The 15,467-nt window shown below is 49.2% G+C and overlaps 1 protein-coding gene across 1 annotated transcript in view; it reads right to left on the bottom strand.

Moving 5' to 3' along the window:
• The window catches only part of LOC119978458, a 126,912-nt gene that overhangs the window by 12,509 nt on the left and 98,936 nt on the right, over positions 1-15,467 (bottom strand). The window contains exons 4-5 of the mRNA XM_038820114.1: positions 10,616-10,927; positions 3,145-3,468 (exon numbers count right to left, since the gene is read on the bottom strand). Of these exons, the coding sequence (XP_038676042.1) occupies positions 3,145-3,468; positions 10,616-10,927 (636 nt within the window). The remainder of the gene's footprint in view (positions 1-3,144; positions 3,469-10,615; positions 10,928-15,467) is intronic.

Raw genomic sequence — 15,467 nt, 5'->3', positions numbered from 1 at the left:
GTAGGCTATGAACTAATTTCTTAAAGTAAAGCCACAGTTGTTAAAGAGGGAAATGTAGAAGTTAATTTGCATGCAACACAACCCCACAAACACCATTGAAACATTCACTAGATTATCTTTCCTTTTAACTGATGGGGATGGTTGAGGAATAAACCCTTCCAAGGCAACAGCAGGATTTTCCTCATCTGTGACTAACACCCTGGGATGTTTTACATTTAACTGCAGGGTCACATGGCTCCTCGGCTACCCGGTAGCGTTTGTACCAGTAAAGCAGTACCTTAGTGCTGCACAGCGCAAACAACTTTATTTCAATCTACAGCTGGCAGCCTTCCTCTCTGACAGCCAAATCAATGGACCACATTAGCAGAGGGCCGGACTGATTTTTTGCAGATGTAAATGTGCGTCCTGTGGCTCAGGAAAACAAAAATGCAATTCTCCTTGTCTTCTGCCCATTTTGCTGATCCCAGCTCAACCACTGGTGAACATGTTCCGCGGAAAATTCAAAGAGGTTGAAGTCCCCTCTATCTCAGAACCGGAGTCATTGTTATGCGAGGAGAAAACACTCCAATCTTTGGGACGAGGCAATTTGAGACTTTTGACTGGACTGTTAGAATTTTGCAGCTCAGAGGAGAGAAATTAAACCTGTTGCTGATTCTCCGAAATCCCCCCCTCCCCACCGCAATGAATCCCGTTTCCTTATCCTTTCCTAATTTCCTCTTACGTTTACTTGATTCACTTCCCAACTCCGCAAACCTGATCTGGATGTAAAAAGCTTTAGATTTGTGTTCTGGAAGGGTGGGGGGGGTGGGGGGGTCATGAATGCTGTCTGCAGTTGGGATGACAGCCTCTGGCGACAGTGCACAGGTTGCCAGAGAGGATGCTGGGTGCAGAGGGATGGGTTGTTTAAAGGGTCTGCCTCTGTGCTCTGGGACTTTGCCCCACTTACATTAAAACAATGAAACAAAAAGCAGCCCTCTACCTCTCACTCCTCACAGCTTCTCACCCCCAACACGTTTCCCATGGTCCACCCATGCCACCTCATGCCACTTAATGCCCTCTACCAAACCCCCATGGGACCTCATAACGCCCATGTCAACACATGCAGTATACCCAAACTCAGAATAACCTTCGTGCCTTTCCATGCCCCCTTACCCATCCTCGTAACCTATTATTGCCCCATGCCAACTTAGAGCCAACTCATATCATCCCATGCCCCTCACAATCATCAGGGTCCATTTTAGCCCTATGCCAACTCACCCACTTTCACCATGGGCAGACCTCAGGGGTAATAATGAAATGAGGTCAAATAAAGGTCTAAATGCCCAATGCAGATTTCACTATATTTGAATAAACACTTGTCGACAACAATAAAATCCCTTCAAGTACTTCATCTAAAATAAAAACTAACATTTCCTCAAGCAATTAATCCATTTTGAAAACAAACATATGTATTCATGACCGCACATCAAGGACAGCTGTTCTCTTTATAACCGCTTGCAGCTATCAATCAATCTGTGAACTTACAGGCTTCCCATTATAATGATAGGTTGTAGAAACAGTCAAGGAGCACTAATCCCATAATTATAACCCCAGTGCAAATGTCAATGATATAAGGTCCTATTTATTTATTCCCTATTTACTCCTTTATTTCCCCTTTCGATAATTTCTGCCGTTACATCCATGGATGATTTTTGGACATGGGTCGTTTAGGCAGCCTTTTCCTTTAATTCAAGCAGAAGGAAGCCCATGGATCATGATTTGGAAACCCCAATAATGGAAATTGCTGCTTTTCAATGTGAAACTGCCTCCATGAACCACAGATATGCAAAGTACAAACCAGCTGTGCTGCCCTCTCACCACCACCCCCGGTACGAATGGTGGGTATTGGGAATCGGGGCTGGACTTCCAGCATCAGGGGCAGGATTCTCCGACCCCCCCCCCCCCCCCCCCCCCCCCCCGCCGTGTCGGAGAATTGCCGGGGGCCGGCGTGAATCCCAGCCCCCCCCGGCTCCCGAAGTCTCCGGCACTAGAGATTCAGCAGGGGCGGGAATCGCGTCTCGCCTGTCGGCGGGCCCCCCCCCCCCCCAGCGATTCTCCGGCACGCGATGGGCCGAAGTCCCGCTGCTGTCATGCCGGTCCCGCCAGCGTGAATCAAAACACCTCCATTACCAGTGGGACCTGGCGGCGCGGGCGGGCTCCAGGGTCCTGTGGGGGCACGGGGCGATCCGGGCCCACCGATCGGCAGGCGGGCCTGTGCCTTCACGATGGCGGACGCGGAAGTGACCCCTTCTCCTGCGCATGCGTGGGAATGATGCGCGGACTTCCGCCGGCTGGCGAAGTCCCTTCGGCCCCGGCTGGCGTGGCGCCAAAGGCCTTTCCTGCCAGCCGTCGGGGCGCCAACCACTCTGGCGCGGGCCTAGCCCCAAGGTTGGGGCCTGGCTCCTAAAGGTGCGGAGAAATCCGCACCTTTGGGGCGGCCCGACGCCGGAGTGGTTCAAGCCACTCCATCCCGCTGGGACCCCCCCCCCGCCCCGCCGGGTAGGGGAGAATCTCGGCCCAGGACTCCGGTTTTCCCTTGGGAAATTCGCAAACTCAGACCTTCATCTCTATTGTGATGCTTTTCTCCTCGTAACTGAAATGTCTCACCTCAGAGGTTACATTTCACAATTGCATCTGTCATGCAATGTGAGCATCGCTGCTAAGTTTCCCATCTCTAATTGCTCTAGAACTGAATGACTTGCTCGGCTATTTCAGAGGGGGTAGTTAAGAGGCCACCACATTGCTGTGGGTCTGGAGTCACATGTAGGCCAGACCGGGTAAGGACAACAGATTCCCTTCCCTGAAGGACATTAGTGAACCCAATGGATTTTTATGACAGTTGATGACATCTTTCAATAGTGATACCAGCTTTCAATTTCAGATTCGTTAACTGAATTTGAATTCTACCAGCTGCCGTGGTGGGATTTGAACCCATATCCTCCGAGCATTAACCTGGGCCTCTGGATTCCTGGAGTGACATTAGCAAAGTGAACTTGATCAGATCCAATTTCTCAGATTGATAAAGGAACATAGCGAGCAACCAGGATGGACAGACATTAATTATAAAAATTGATAATCCCATTACTTGTTCAAAGTAACACTTACCAATGCTGCTGATTTGTGTCACGTAACTGCAGCTCTTTTCTGTTTTATTGAAGACTTTCACATTCACCATTTCACTGGATTGTTTCCCTCGAGTATTTGAGGCTGTGCAGTAATATTGTTGCTGTTGCTGTTTGAAGGATTGACAACGGAGATCCAGTTTATTGGTGTCGGAGATCTTTGATTCTTCAGACGGGGTCTTTTCAGTCCATGTGTACTGAATGGGGAGGGAGCCCCGGGCAGGCTCACAGGAGACGGACACTGAGCCCCCAGAACATGAGACTTTTGGCAGGGATAGAAATCTGAGTACAGGAACAGAGACGGATTCTGTGGGAAACAAACAAACATTCAGATACTGACTGAGCATCTGAAAATTAAATCCTCTGTGATTTTTACCCCTCCAGCACTCAGATTGGAGCCCCCACCAGCTGGAGATCTGAGCATGGAGAAAACAAGGGGCAAGAGCGTTTATTTAACTTTTTTTAAGTTTCAGCTGCCTGCCGATGATCCTGGAGGGGCAGTGTGGCCTGCCCACATTGTCGACAGCTGCCTGCCGATGATCCTGGAGGGGCAGTGTGGCCTGCCCACATTGTTGACCAGTTGTTGACCAGGAACAAGACCTCAATAGACCCTTTTGGGAAATGTTGGGCGCGATTCTCCGACCCCCACGCCGGGTGGGAGATTCGCTGGAGAGCCGGGCGATTCACGCCACGCCGCCCTGGCACCCGCACGCGATTCTCCCACCCCCCCCCAAAACGGCGTGTCGCGTTTTGCGATAGGCCGCTCAGAGAATCGCCGCTCAGGTCGAGCGGCGATTCTCCGGCCCCGATGGGCCGAGCGGCCTGCCTAATCCGACCGGTTCACGCCGGCGCCAACCACACCTGGTCGCTGCCGGCGTGAACAGCGCGCGACCGCTGCGTGTGGGGCCTGTGGGGGGGGGGGCGGAGGGAGAATCGAGCACCAAGGGGTGCTCAGGAGGGGTCTGGCCCGCGATCGGTGCCCATCGATCGTCGGGCCGCCGTCTCTGAAAGACGCACTCTTTTCCCTCCGCCGCCCCACGAGATCAATCCTCCGCAGCGGAGGGGAGAACGGAACCGCGCATGCGCGGGTGAAGTCATTTAGGCGCCGCCAGCCACGTCATTCAGGCGGCGCCGCTTTGACGCGGGCGCCAAGGCCCGGCGTGCGAGATTGACGCGCTGCCGCTCCTAGCTCCCTGGGGGTGGGAGAATAGGGGGCGAGGAGCGGCCTCCGATGCCGGAGTGAAACACTCCAGTTTTCACTCCGGCGTCGGCACTTTGTCTCTCTTTGGGAGAATCACGCCCGTTATTTCCCAATTAAGCTGCCCACCACTTGCCTCTGAGCCGCCTACTTTCAAAGTGAATCTGATGGAATCAGTACAACCCACTCGCCCCTAATCCCGACCCAAATCTTTTAAAAATGCAGCCCCATGTCTGTCCAACCTCGGAGCAACCTAGTTTCTCTGCTCTTTGGCCTTTTTCACACCTTTTATTCTCTCAAGGAAATGCCATTCGCACTCCTTTCCTTGATTTCCCTGGCTATCGGTACTCTTTTCCCTTAGTTTATGTGGTTATGACTCATCGTTCATTCCCTCACCCCACTGTATAAAGGGGCTGGTTTAGCACACTGGGCTAAATCGCTGGCTTTTAAAGCAGACCAAATCAGGCCAGCAGCACGGTTTAATTCCCGTACCAGCCTCCCCGAACAGGCGCCGGAATGTGGTGACTAGGGGCTTTTCACAGTAACTTCATTGAAGCCTACTCGTGACAAAAAAGCGATTTTCATATTTTTCATTTTTCATATTCAGGATTTTGTCTATAATAACACTGTTGTCTATAACAAACATTATTATCGAAAGGCTAAATCTGATCACTACTTCAAAAATGAACAACAGAAATATTTCTGGCTTTGTCTCAAACCTTTAGATCCATGGCACCTACTTTGTTAAAGTCACCCTCCAATGGGAGACTTACAATAAAATGATAATGATAATCACTTATTGTCATGCGTAGGCTTCAATGACGTTACTGTGAAAAGCCCCTAGTCGCCACATTCCGGCGCCTGTTTATTTTGAGAGGTGTTGATGTCGGTCGGTCAGTCTCACTGCCTCAACTAGGTTTCTAGCGTGTTTACCTGATTAGACCCCACTTGGAGTCACTATCAGCAGTTCTGGGAACCACATCTTAGGAAGGAAATTTTTTGGCCTTCGAGCGAGTGCAATGCAGGTTGACAAAAATGATACCTGGATTTACAGGGGTTAAGTTACAAGGGAGGGCAGCACGGTGGCCTAATGGTTGCACAGTTGCCACACGGCGCTGAGGTCCCAGGTTCGATCCTGGCTCTTGGTCACTGTCCGTGTGGAGTTTGCACATTCTCTGCGTGGGTTTTGCCCCCATAACCCAAAAATGTGCAGAGTAGGTGGATTGGCCACGCTAAATTGGAAAAAATAATTGGGTAATCTAAATTTATTTTAAAAAAGTAACGAGGAGAGATAACACAAATTAAGCCTGTTTTCACTGATATGTAGAAGGCTAAAGGGTGATCTGATCGAAGTTTTCAAGATATTCACAGGGAAAGACAGGGTAGAGAAGGATAAACTGTTTCCACTGCTTGGAGTTTCTAGAACAAGGGGACATAGTCTAAAAGTTAGGGTTAGACCATTCAGGAGAGATCTGAGGAAGAACTTCTTCACTCAAAGGGCGGTAAAGCTTTGAAACTCTCTCCCACAAACAGCAGTTGAAGCTGGAACAGTTGCTAATTTTAAATCTGAGATCGATAGATAGAGGCTGGTTTAGCACAGTGGGCTAAATAGCTGGCTTGTAATGCAGAACGATGCCAGCAGCGCGGGATCAATTCCCGTACCGGCCTCCCCGAACAGGCGCCGGAATGTGGCAACTGGGAGCTTTTCACAGTAACTTCATTTGAAGCCAACTTGTGACAATAAGCAATTTTCATTTCCTCTTAATGTTCACATCTTTCCTGAGGTAGATATTTCTCCCTAATAAATGTGAAACATGAAATAAATATTTATGGCAGCACGGTAGCATAGTGGTTAGCACAGTTGTTTCACAGCTCCAGGGTACAGGTTTGATTCCTGGCTTGGGTCACTGTCTGTGTGGAGTCGGCACATTCTCCCTGTGTGTGCGTGGGTTTCCTCCGGGTGCTCCGGTTTCCTCCCACAGTCCAAAGATGTGCGGGCTAAGTGGATTGGCCATGCTAAATTGCCCTTAGTGTTCAAAAAGATTAAGTGGAAGTTACTGGGTTACGGGGATAGGGTTGAGACATGGACTTGAGTAGGGTACTCTTTGTAAGGGCCGGTACAGAGTCGATGGGCCGAATTGCCTCCTTCTGCACTGTAAATTCTATGATTCTATGATAGATTTATGTTGAGCAAAGATATTAAGGGATATGAGCCAAAGGCAGCTATATGGAGTTATGTCATGAAGTTTTGGGCACTGTGGACTTGTGAAGCAGATATATGCCACCAACACTGAAAAAGGTTCAACACTATTTTAGTAACTCTTATAAAATAATAGACATACTATAACTGTAGGTTTACACAATGCTAGTTTAACTAGAGACCTGTGCCTGTCCGAAACAGTTGAATCTCTCAGCACATGGTGTGAGTCTGTACTAAACTTGATGAGCTCTTGTGCTTTTGAGAGGCAGCATCCAGAATGAACGGGAAAAGTGATGCCCTCTGCCTTTATAGTGCGTGTGTTCTAACTGGTGATTGGCTGCGGGGTGTTGTGCATGTTGATTGGTCCTCGTGTATGTCCATCAGTATGTGTCTGCACCATGATATACTGGTGTATATTATGACAGGTCACAGATCAGACATGATTTCATTAAATGATGGGGGAACAGGCTTGAGGGGCTGAATGGCCTATTCCTGTCCTATGTTCCTATATTAGTCTTAACTCTCCATTTGCCTTTTCTTGTTCAATCTAAAATGGGCCCACTATATATTTTTGCATGCATGTGTTAGTCAAGATTTGTTTTTACCTATTTTTGTCAAAAAAATGTACTGGGCGGGATTCTCCGTTTTACTGGCAGCCGGGGGTTTCCCGACGGCGTGGGGCTGCCCCACAATGGGAAACCCCATTGATCAGCCGGCGTAACGGGGAATCCTGCCGTAGTGCTGAACCAGAAATCTGGCGCGGCGGGACGGAGAATCCGGACCGAGATCTTTACCGAGGTGCTTTTTTGAATTCGGCATGAAAACGTTTAAAGCTCAGACACTGAATTGGTACATTCATCATTTTACATTTCAAACCCACTTGCAAGCAACTGAGGATTGAGAAATAGGGGCCAGTACTTCTCTCCTTACTTATGTAACCGTAAAAAAACAGCGCTATTAATATTTGTATAACACCCTGATGAGACACGAGTTGGGCCTTCCTGGAATGGAACTGATGTGCCTGTTTAAAAAAAAAACACTAGAGGCTTTCATGGTAGGAGGAGCCTGGTAAGGAGAGATGCAACCGTCTCCATTGTGCTGAGCAATCCTCATTTTCTTTACATATATTTCAGGATTTCAGGGTTGAAAGAGTGTTGGGATGTGCACAACACAGGAATTTGCTCAATCACGGATGGCTAACTCACTTACTCAATACATTTGGCAATTGAGATTTTGAGATACATTTGTCCAGATTTACATTCTTAACTATTGTTATTTGCTGCTTCACCCTCACGGACAATATATAGAACCCCTGGAGTGAGCTGATCACAGTTGATGTTATAAGGTAGGCAGTGAGTTCAGAATGTAAATCAATGAAGATCAGGGGCGAAATTCTCCGACCGCCCCCGCAGGATCGGAGAATCGCCCGGGGCCGCCGAAAATCCCTCCCCCGCCGTGGCAGAAATTCTCCGCCACCTGGGAATTGGCGGGGGAGGAAATCGCGCCACGTCGAGCGGCGATCCCCCTGCGGTGATTCTCCGGCCCGCGATGGGCCGAAGTCCCGCTGCTGGGAGGCCTCTCCCGCCGCCGAGGTTTGAACCACCTCTGGTGGCGGCGGAATCAGCGACGCGAGCGGGCCCCCGGGGTCCAGGGGGGGCGCGGGGCGATCGGACCCCTGGGGGTGCCCCCACGGTGGCCAGGCCCGCGATCGGGGCCCACCGATCGGCGGGTGGGCCAGTGCCGTGGGGGCACTCTTTCTCTTCCGCCGCTGCCACGGCCTACACCATGGCGGAGGCGGAAGAGAATCCCCCAGCGCGCATGCGCCGGTGGTTGCCGCTGACGTCACCACTGGCGCATGCACGAACCGGCGAAGGCCTTTCGGCCAGCCCTGGCGCCGGGCGGCGGGCGTCAAAGGCCGTTGGTGCCGGTTTTGCCGCCAGTAGGTGTGGTGCCAACCGCTCCGGCGCGGGCTTAGCCCCCAAAGGTGCGGAGAATTCCCCACCTTTGGAGAGGCCCGACGCCGGAGTGGTTGGTACCACTCCCCTACGCCGGGACCCCCCCCACCCCGCCGGGTAGGGGGGAAGAATCCCGCCCCAGATTTGTGTGAGTTTTACTGCTTTGCCTTATGATTTAATGAACCAACTGCACCGACTTACCAAATCTCAAGGCACCTTATGAAATGGACATTTCCCAATATGTGTAATGGACATTTCCCAATGTGTAAAACCCAGAACAGCCCCACGCCGGGTCGGAGAATCGCCGCAAGCACGCCACACCATCCTGACGCCAGAGCACGATACTCCGAGGTGCGGAGAATCGGCACCATTTGCGCCGGCGTGTTCGGCGTGGCGCCGGTTGGGGGCCGCTCTACGTGGCCGGGCCGCCGATTCTCGGGCCTTGATGGGCCAAGCAGCCATGCGTAAACGGCAGAGTCCTGCCGGCGAAGTCCACACCTGCTCTCAGCCGGCAAGAACTCTGCGCGCAGGGTCCGGGGGGAGGCCTGTGTGGGGGGGGCTTCATCCCCGGGGAGGCCTCCGACGGGGTCTGGCCCGCGATAGGGGCCCACCAATCGGTGGGCCGGCCTTTCCTCCCCCCTCCCGGGCCTACTTTGTTGCGCGTCTGGCCCCAGAACCCCCGTGCCATGTTGCGTCGGGGCCGACGTGTTCCGTAAAGCCACTGCGCGTGCGCGGGTTCGCGCCGTCCCCAGTCCGTGCCAGGAAGTGAGGCTGGAACGGCATGAACCACCCCAGCGCCGTGCTGGCCCCCTGTGGGGGACAGAATCGCTAGTGCCCATTTTGCACTGTCGTGAAACGCGACGGCGTTCACAACGGTACGGACACTCTGTCCCACGATCAGAGAATCGCGCCCATCAGCTTCCAGTTAACTTAATTTCAACAGAGCTGAATGTGTTCAATCTACTTTGATGATTGCAACAGATCGCCTTTTTATCCAAAAGTATTTCATTGGACACAGGATATTAGCAAATGCCTTTGTTTGGCGGTGGGCTAATATCACAATCAGGAGATTAGCTGCAAACCCTGTCAAATGGTACATTTTCAAACCAGCCTTTGAAAGAGGGAAGCAGCACAGACAGACAGTCCGTTGATCTGTGGATAGTAAAATTTGAATGTCAGTCGCACTGTAAACCCACAGGCCAGACAGACACTCTCTACAATATGTTTAATTTTAGCAATATAACGGAAGGCTCCTTCTCATTCACGATCAAGAGATACAACACCTGCACTTTCACCTCCTCCCTCCTCACTCACTGTCCAGGGGCTGCACACCTGGATATCATTTCATTGCACATTACTATGCGCCAAGTATTTAGAATTTTCATTTTGGAAATGCAGTATGCGGGATTTATTCACAATGAATTAACAATAATCTTTTTTTTAATAAATTTCAGGTTCAAACATAATAATAATAATCCTTATTGTCACAAGTAGGCTCACATTAACACTGCAATGAAGTTACTGTGAAAAGCCCCTAGTCACCACACTCCGGCGCCTGTTCGGGTACACAGAGGGAGGATTCAGAATGTCCAATTCACCTAACAAGCACGTCTTTCGGGACTTGTGGGAGGAAACCGGAGCACCCGGAGGAAACACAGACAGTGACCCAAGCCGGGAATCGAACCTGGGACCCTGGCGCTGTGAATCCCCATACACTCTTGTTAATGTTAGTTCAGCCCTGACTGTTCATTCCGCCCTGGACTGTGGTTGCAGCTAAACGATAAAGGCCACCGAGACAGTTGACCCACCCGCCAACAGTACAGGCAGACTGGCAACGTCCAATCCCGGACAATCGGCTTTTTATTCATTTACATTGACTTCTTGATTTGTGGATTGTTTGCTTCTGACCCATGTAAGTGCCGACTGACAGAAACATCGCACAAGAGCACGATGACCTCGGGACGCAGGTCCGACTCCTTCTCGCATCATTTTACACATTTCCCGGTCAGGCGCACACGCCTGATATTTATGTGTAAAATTCAGGCCCTTGACCAGACATTTCAGTCGAGAATAACGAAGAAAGTGACTCAGAATAAGGTACCTTCGGATATTTGTAGCTTTACGTGAAACATTTGATCAAGATTGGACTGTTCAATTCCACAGCTGTACCATCCTGTGTCTCCTGAACGAAGATCCTTCATCGTAACAACAAATATTCTTTGTGTCTTGTCATCTGTGATTGAAAATCTTCCATTTTGCCAATTTGTCTTTGCTATAACAGTACACTGGCGAGACCAGCCGTGACACCAATACTTCACATGGTTCTGGTACCCTGCACCATAGTGACAATCTATCGCAATCGCTCTTCCCAGAATTCCCGTTACTGTAGGCTTTGCCCACAATGCACCTGAAACTGAGGAGACAACATTTCAGAAATTGACCAGGAAATAACTGCTTAATTCAAACACATACATTTTAATGAGGTAAATTCCCTTTAGTTTGTGATGAAAGAAAAACATTAATATAGAGTCTCATCACAGTCTCAGGGTGTCCCATGACATTTCTGTCGTCACTGATTCACATTTGAAATATTTGGTGTATTTTCCTGACCCACTGGCAGAGGTTGGGAAAAGGTTTGGGGGGTGGGGGGGGGGCGCCTGGGAACCGGGGCCCAGCCCCACATTGTCGGGTTTAACTCCAGTGTGTGATTGTGTGACATCACACGGAGGTTTCACACTGAGAAACCTTTTCGATTGGCAAGTGGGACTTGCATTTGCTCGGGAATTAACCTGGAGGAGATGAGAGGTCCTTGATCTGACCAGAGGAATGGTGAGGGGGTGGGATGTGAGGCACAAATTGGATCCTGGCAGAGGAGCTGTTCAGGTCGTGGGTGGGCTTGGGGTGTCAGGAGGTGAGGTTTGCGGACCTCAGGGGTGGTGCGTGTGACAGGAGGTTGGCAAGGAGGTCGGCTGGAGGCCTGAGGAAGGAATTAGGATACCTGTTGAGGAAGAGACTGGAAATCGGGAGGGGGGGGGGGGGGGGGGGGGGAGGTGACGGGTGATTCAGGGAGATTGGAGGCCTTGGGTTGGCCGATCATAGAAGGAGGCCATTCAGCCCATCGTGTCTGCACCGGCCCCGGAAAGAGAACTCCTCCGCCCTATCCCCGCAACCCCGTAACCCAACTTCGCCTTTTTGGACACTAAGGGCAATTTAGCACGGCCAATCCACCTAACCCGCACATCTTTGGACTGTGGGACAAAACCGGAGCACCCAGACATGGGGAGAACCTGCAGACTCCGCACAGACAGTGACCCAAGTCGGGAATCGAACCTGGGACCCTGGAGCTGTGAAGCAATTGTGCTGACCGCTGTGCTATTGTGCTGCCCAACTGTGCTATGAGTGGTCTGGGGAGAAAGGGGCTGTTTAGCACAGAGCTAAATCGCTGGCTTTGAAAGCAGGCCAGCAGCACGGTTCGATTCCCGTAACAGCCTCCCTGAACAGGCGCGGGAATGTGGCGACTAGGGGCTTTTCACAGTAACTTCATTGAAGCCTACTTGTGACAATAAGCGATTTTCATTTTCAATTAGATTGCTCAGAAGGATGGCAGAGGAACGATCGGTGTGTGGAAAATTAGAAGGCAGATTTTTTTGGAGTTTCCATAGGGGGGGGGGGTCAGGTGGCAAATTAGAATGAATAGGGTGATGAGTGGTGTTACATCATGTGGGTGTTGGGCAGGCAACTATCAAGACAATATATGCCTTCTCAGGTGGGTATAAACCTTCCGATGGTGGTATTTCGACGAGGAGCAGATGAATTCTCTGCAGTGTCCTTACCAACATTTGCCCTTCAAACAACAATTGTTGAAAAACAGATTATTTGGTCATTATGGTATTGCTGTTTGAGGGAAATGTGTTTTTTTTTTTACATTACAACAATGACGCTATCGGAATGTATATCTTTGGGGTGATTCCATTTACCTGGAATCACTTTGTGACTTGTGTTTGAACCCCTCAGATCCTGTCGCTGCAAGCCATTCATTCATTTCTAGTAGTGGGCTGTGATGGACAGCTTCCACAAAACATCTCCAGCCTTGATTCATTCATCTCCCTTCATGGATGAGTGACTCTAAGCGCTGAAACCCCAATGTTTACAAACATCAACCACATAAAAGAGCGGTATGTGCATTGCAATCACATGCTTGAGTGCCTGGAATGCACAAAGTTAAAATGGGCAGGAGGGAAAAGCAATATCAAGTTGCTCCAAGTTAAAGAATTAAAAGAAAAAGGATACTTATGGGAAGAATAAAGTAGACCAATCGTCTACCAGTGAAGAAGGATCTCACTGACTGAGCCTCGAAAAATAATATTTCATCAACTGTACTTTAAACAACAGAAACAATTGCAAACTAGAGACATATTCTGATTGTGGATTATTACCATTGCAGCCTTCTGTGTATAGAACATAGAACAGTACAGCACAGAACAGGCCCTTCGGCCCTCGATGTTGTGCCGAGCCATGATCACCCTACTCAAACCCACATATCCACGTAACCCAACAACCCCCCCCCCCCTTACTTTTTAGGACACTACGGGCAATTTAGCATGGCCAATCCACCTAACCCGCACATCTTTGGGAGGAAACTGTGGGAGGAAACTGGAGCACCCGGAGGAAACCCACGCACACACGGGGAGGACGTGCAGACTCCACACAGACAGTGACCCAGCCGGGAATCGAACCTGGGACCCTGGAGCTGTGAAGCATTTATGCTAACCACCATGCTACCATGCTCCCCAGTGTATATTGTACTTCAGATTATATTTAAACAATTACCAATTAAAAACGGCTTTTATTTGAAAAATGTTGCTTGCGTTGCTTTTTAAAAATTAAATTGTCCTTAATTTCCCTTTCGAAATAAATATTGCAGTTTGGTTTATTTGGTAAATATATCCATGGTGGGACTATAGATTCACAAGGAGAAACAATACATCACAAATATTATTTATTTATTTTTGCTGAGGACTTTGTGCCTTCAAATCCGGGAGACTGCCTAAATCTAGAGAGACATGAGGCAGACAAAGCAAATACGGCAGTCTGTTTTCAACAGCTAGCTTTTGCTGGGACCGGTCACTCACCTGAAACCTTGAGTGGCACCACTCCACATCGAGCATGACTGCCTGGGAACCTCTCCCCCTCTTACTGACTGCCTACCGTGTGTTGGGAGGATTTGCAGGTTGATAATCAACCTGTTTGGCCCGTGAGAACACACCTTCCACTCCCATCGAGAGCAGGAGTGGGACTCGAACCTGGAGCTTCAGTCTCAGATACAGAGACGTTACCCACTGTACCACAAAACCTCCTTTTGTGTCGTTTCTGTCTCCAAATATTTTAAACATCTCTGCCGTATGACCTGTAGGCTAGAATTCAACTAACGCTGATTATCTGAATATTCAGCTCTGGCTGTTACTCACCGGGCAGGGAACAAATAAGAAGAATCAGAATCCGCATGGTCTTGTTCGAGATCAGATCAGTTCTTGCCGTCAGTCACTCAGCCCCTCTTTCTCACACTGAAATAAGTGACTCGTATAAATTGTACAAGGAATTGAAATGAGGAAGAAGAGAACAGGAAGCCGGGTTGTGACAATCTGTCAGTTAGATTTAACAAACAAACTTGCAACAAAATAATATAATATTCAAGAAACAGTAATGCGTCAAAGTTAGAATTCATGGAGAATGGTGATCTAAGCTAAATATTTTTACTGAATTGTGAGGTTAGTTATAGCCCCTCTCATGTTATAAACATTCTACGAACTCCTCTGTAAAACAAGTATTTTTTGCCTTTTTGAACATTATGGAGGTTCATTGATTTTTTTGGTTTTATTTGCTTAATCGCACTCTTCTTCTTTGTCGTGAGTATCAATTCCGTCAGGAAGAGGAGATGTGAGCTCCGAGCATTAAAAGACCACCCTTTACTTCATCTACCAGATCAACAGACACGTTATGAGGCAGAAAGCGTCAGAGCAAATTGTGACTGAGTAACTGGGAGGGAGACTCAGTTGCAAGGTGAGGGTAGTTCTGTGGCATGGGGGCTGTGCATTTCCCATGATGTAATTGGTGGGGAGTGACCCTGGTGAATGACACTTGTTTAAACATTGAGAAAATCAAGCTGGCTGACACCAAGCAGCCGGTGTGTATCACGGCCCACCATGCTGAAGGTAATCGCCCCATCCCATGGCTGAATGGACAACTCTTAGACAAGGGAGGAGATTGACCCACTGCAGTCATTATCTGGAGACTTTTTCAAAAATAGATTCAGAGTGCCCAATAATTTTTTTTTTCCCCAATTAAAGGGCAATTTAACATGGCCAATCCACCTACCCTGCACATCTTTGGGTTGTGGGGGTGAGACCCACGCAGACAAGTGTGAAAACTGCACACGGACAGTGACCCGGAGCCAGGATCAAACCTGGATCCTCAGTGTCGTGAGGCAGCAGCAGAGCTAACCACTGTGCCACCCCATTTATCTGGAGACTTAACCAGTGATAACCCGCAGTGCTCGGCACTGGAAAACCTGTCTGCTACATTGGGTAAACTCCACTGCAACATTTAGGAATCCAAGGCCCTTGCCTCTATTAACTCTCTGCAGTTATATTAACAGAATGAGTGTTGTGGGTAGAGTTTGGAATGTGTATCATGACCCTGTATTTGTTCTTGGCCCTGATTCACTGGAACCATTGATCTTGCAGTTGCCCCTCCCTCATTCATCTCTGGCTCAAAATTAATCTCTCAGTGTCTTCCATTACCGCAGTTCCTAGAAGGACTGAGTTTTCTTTCATTCTCCCTCAACATGTCCCCTTTCTCTGGCTATGATCAGATCACAGTGTATTGAATATTGGTTCAAAGTGGTCAATGGAATTATGCACAGGAGCTTGAACAGCTCCGTGAGTGAGATTTTC

The sequence above is a fragment of the Scyliorhinus canicula genome, chromosome 15 (assembly GCF_902713615.1).
Source record: "Scyliorhinus canicula chromosome 15, sScyCan1.1, whole genome shotgun sequence".
NCBI classification, from domain to species: Eukaryota; Metazoa; Chordata; class Chondrichthyes; order Carcharhiniformes; family Scyliorhinidae; genus Scyliorhinus; species Scyliorhinus canicula.
The sequence above is the reverse complement of the archived record's forward strand: the minus strand, read 5'-3'. Positions and strand labels throughout refer to the sequence as shown.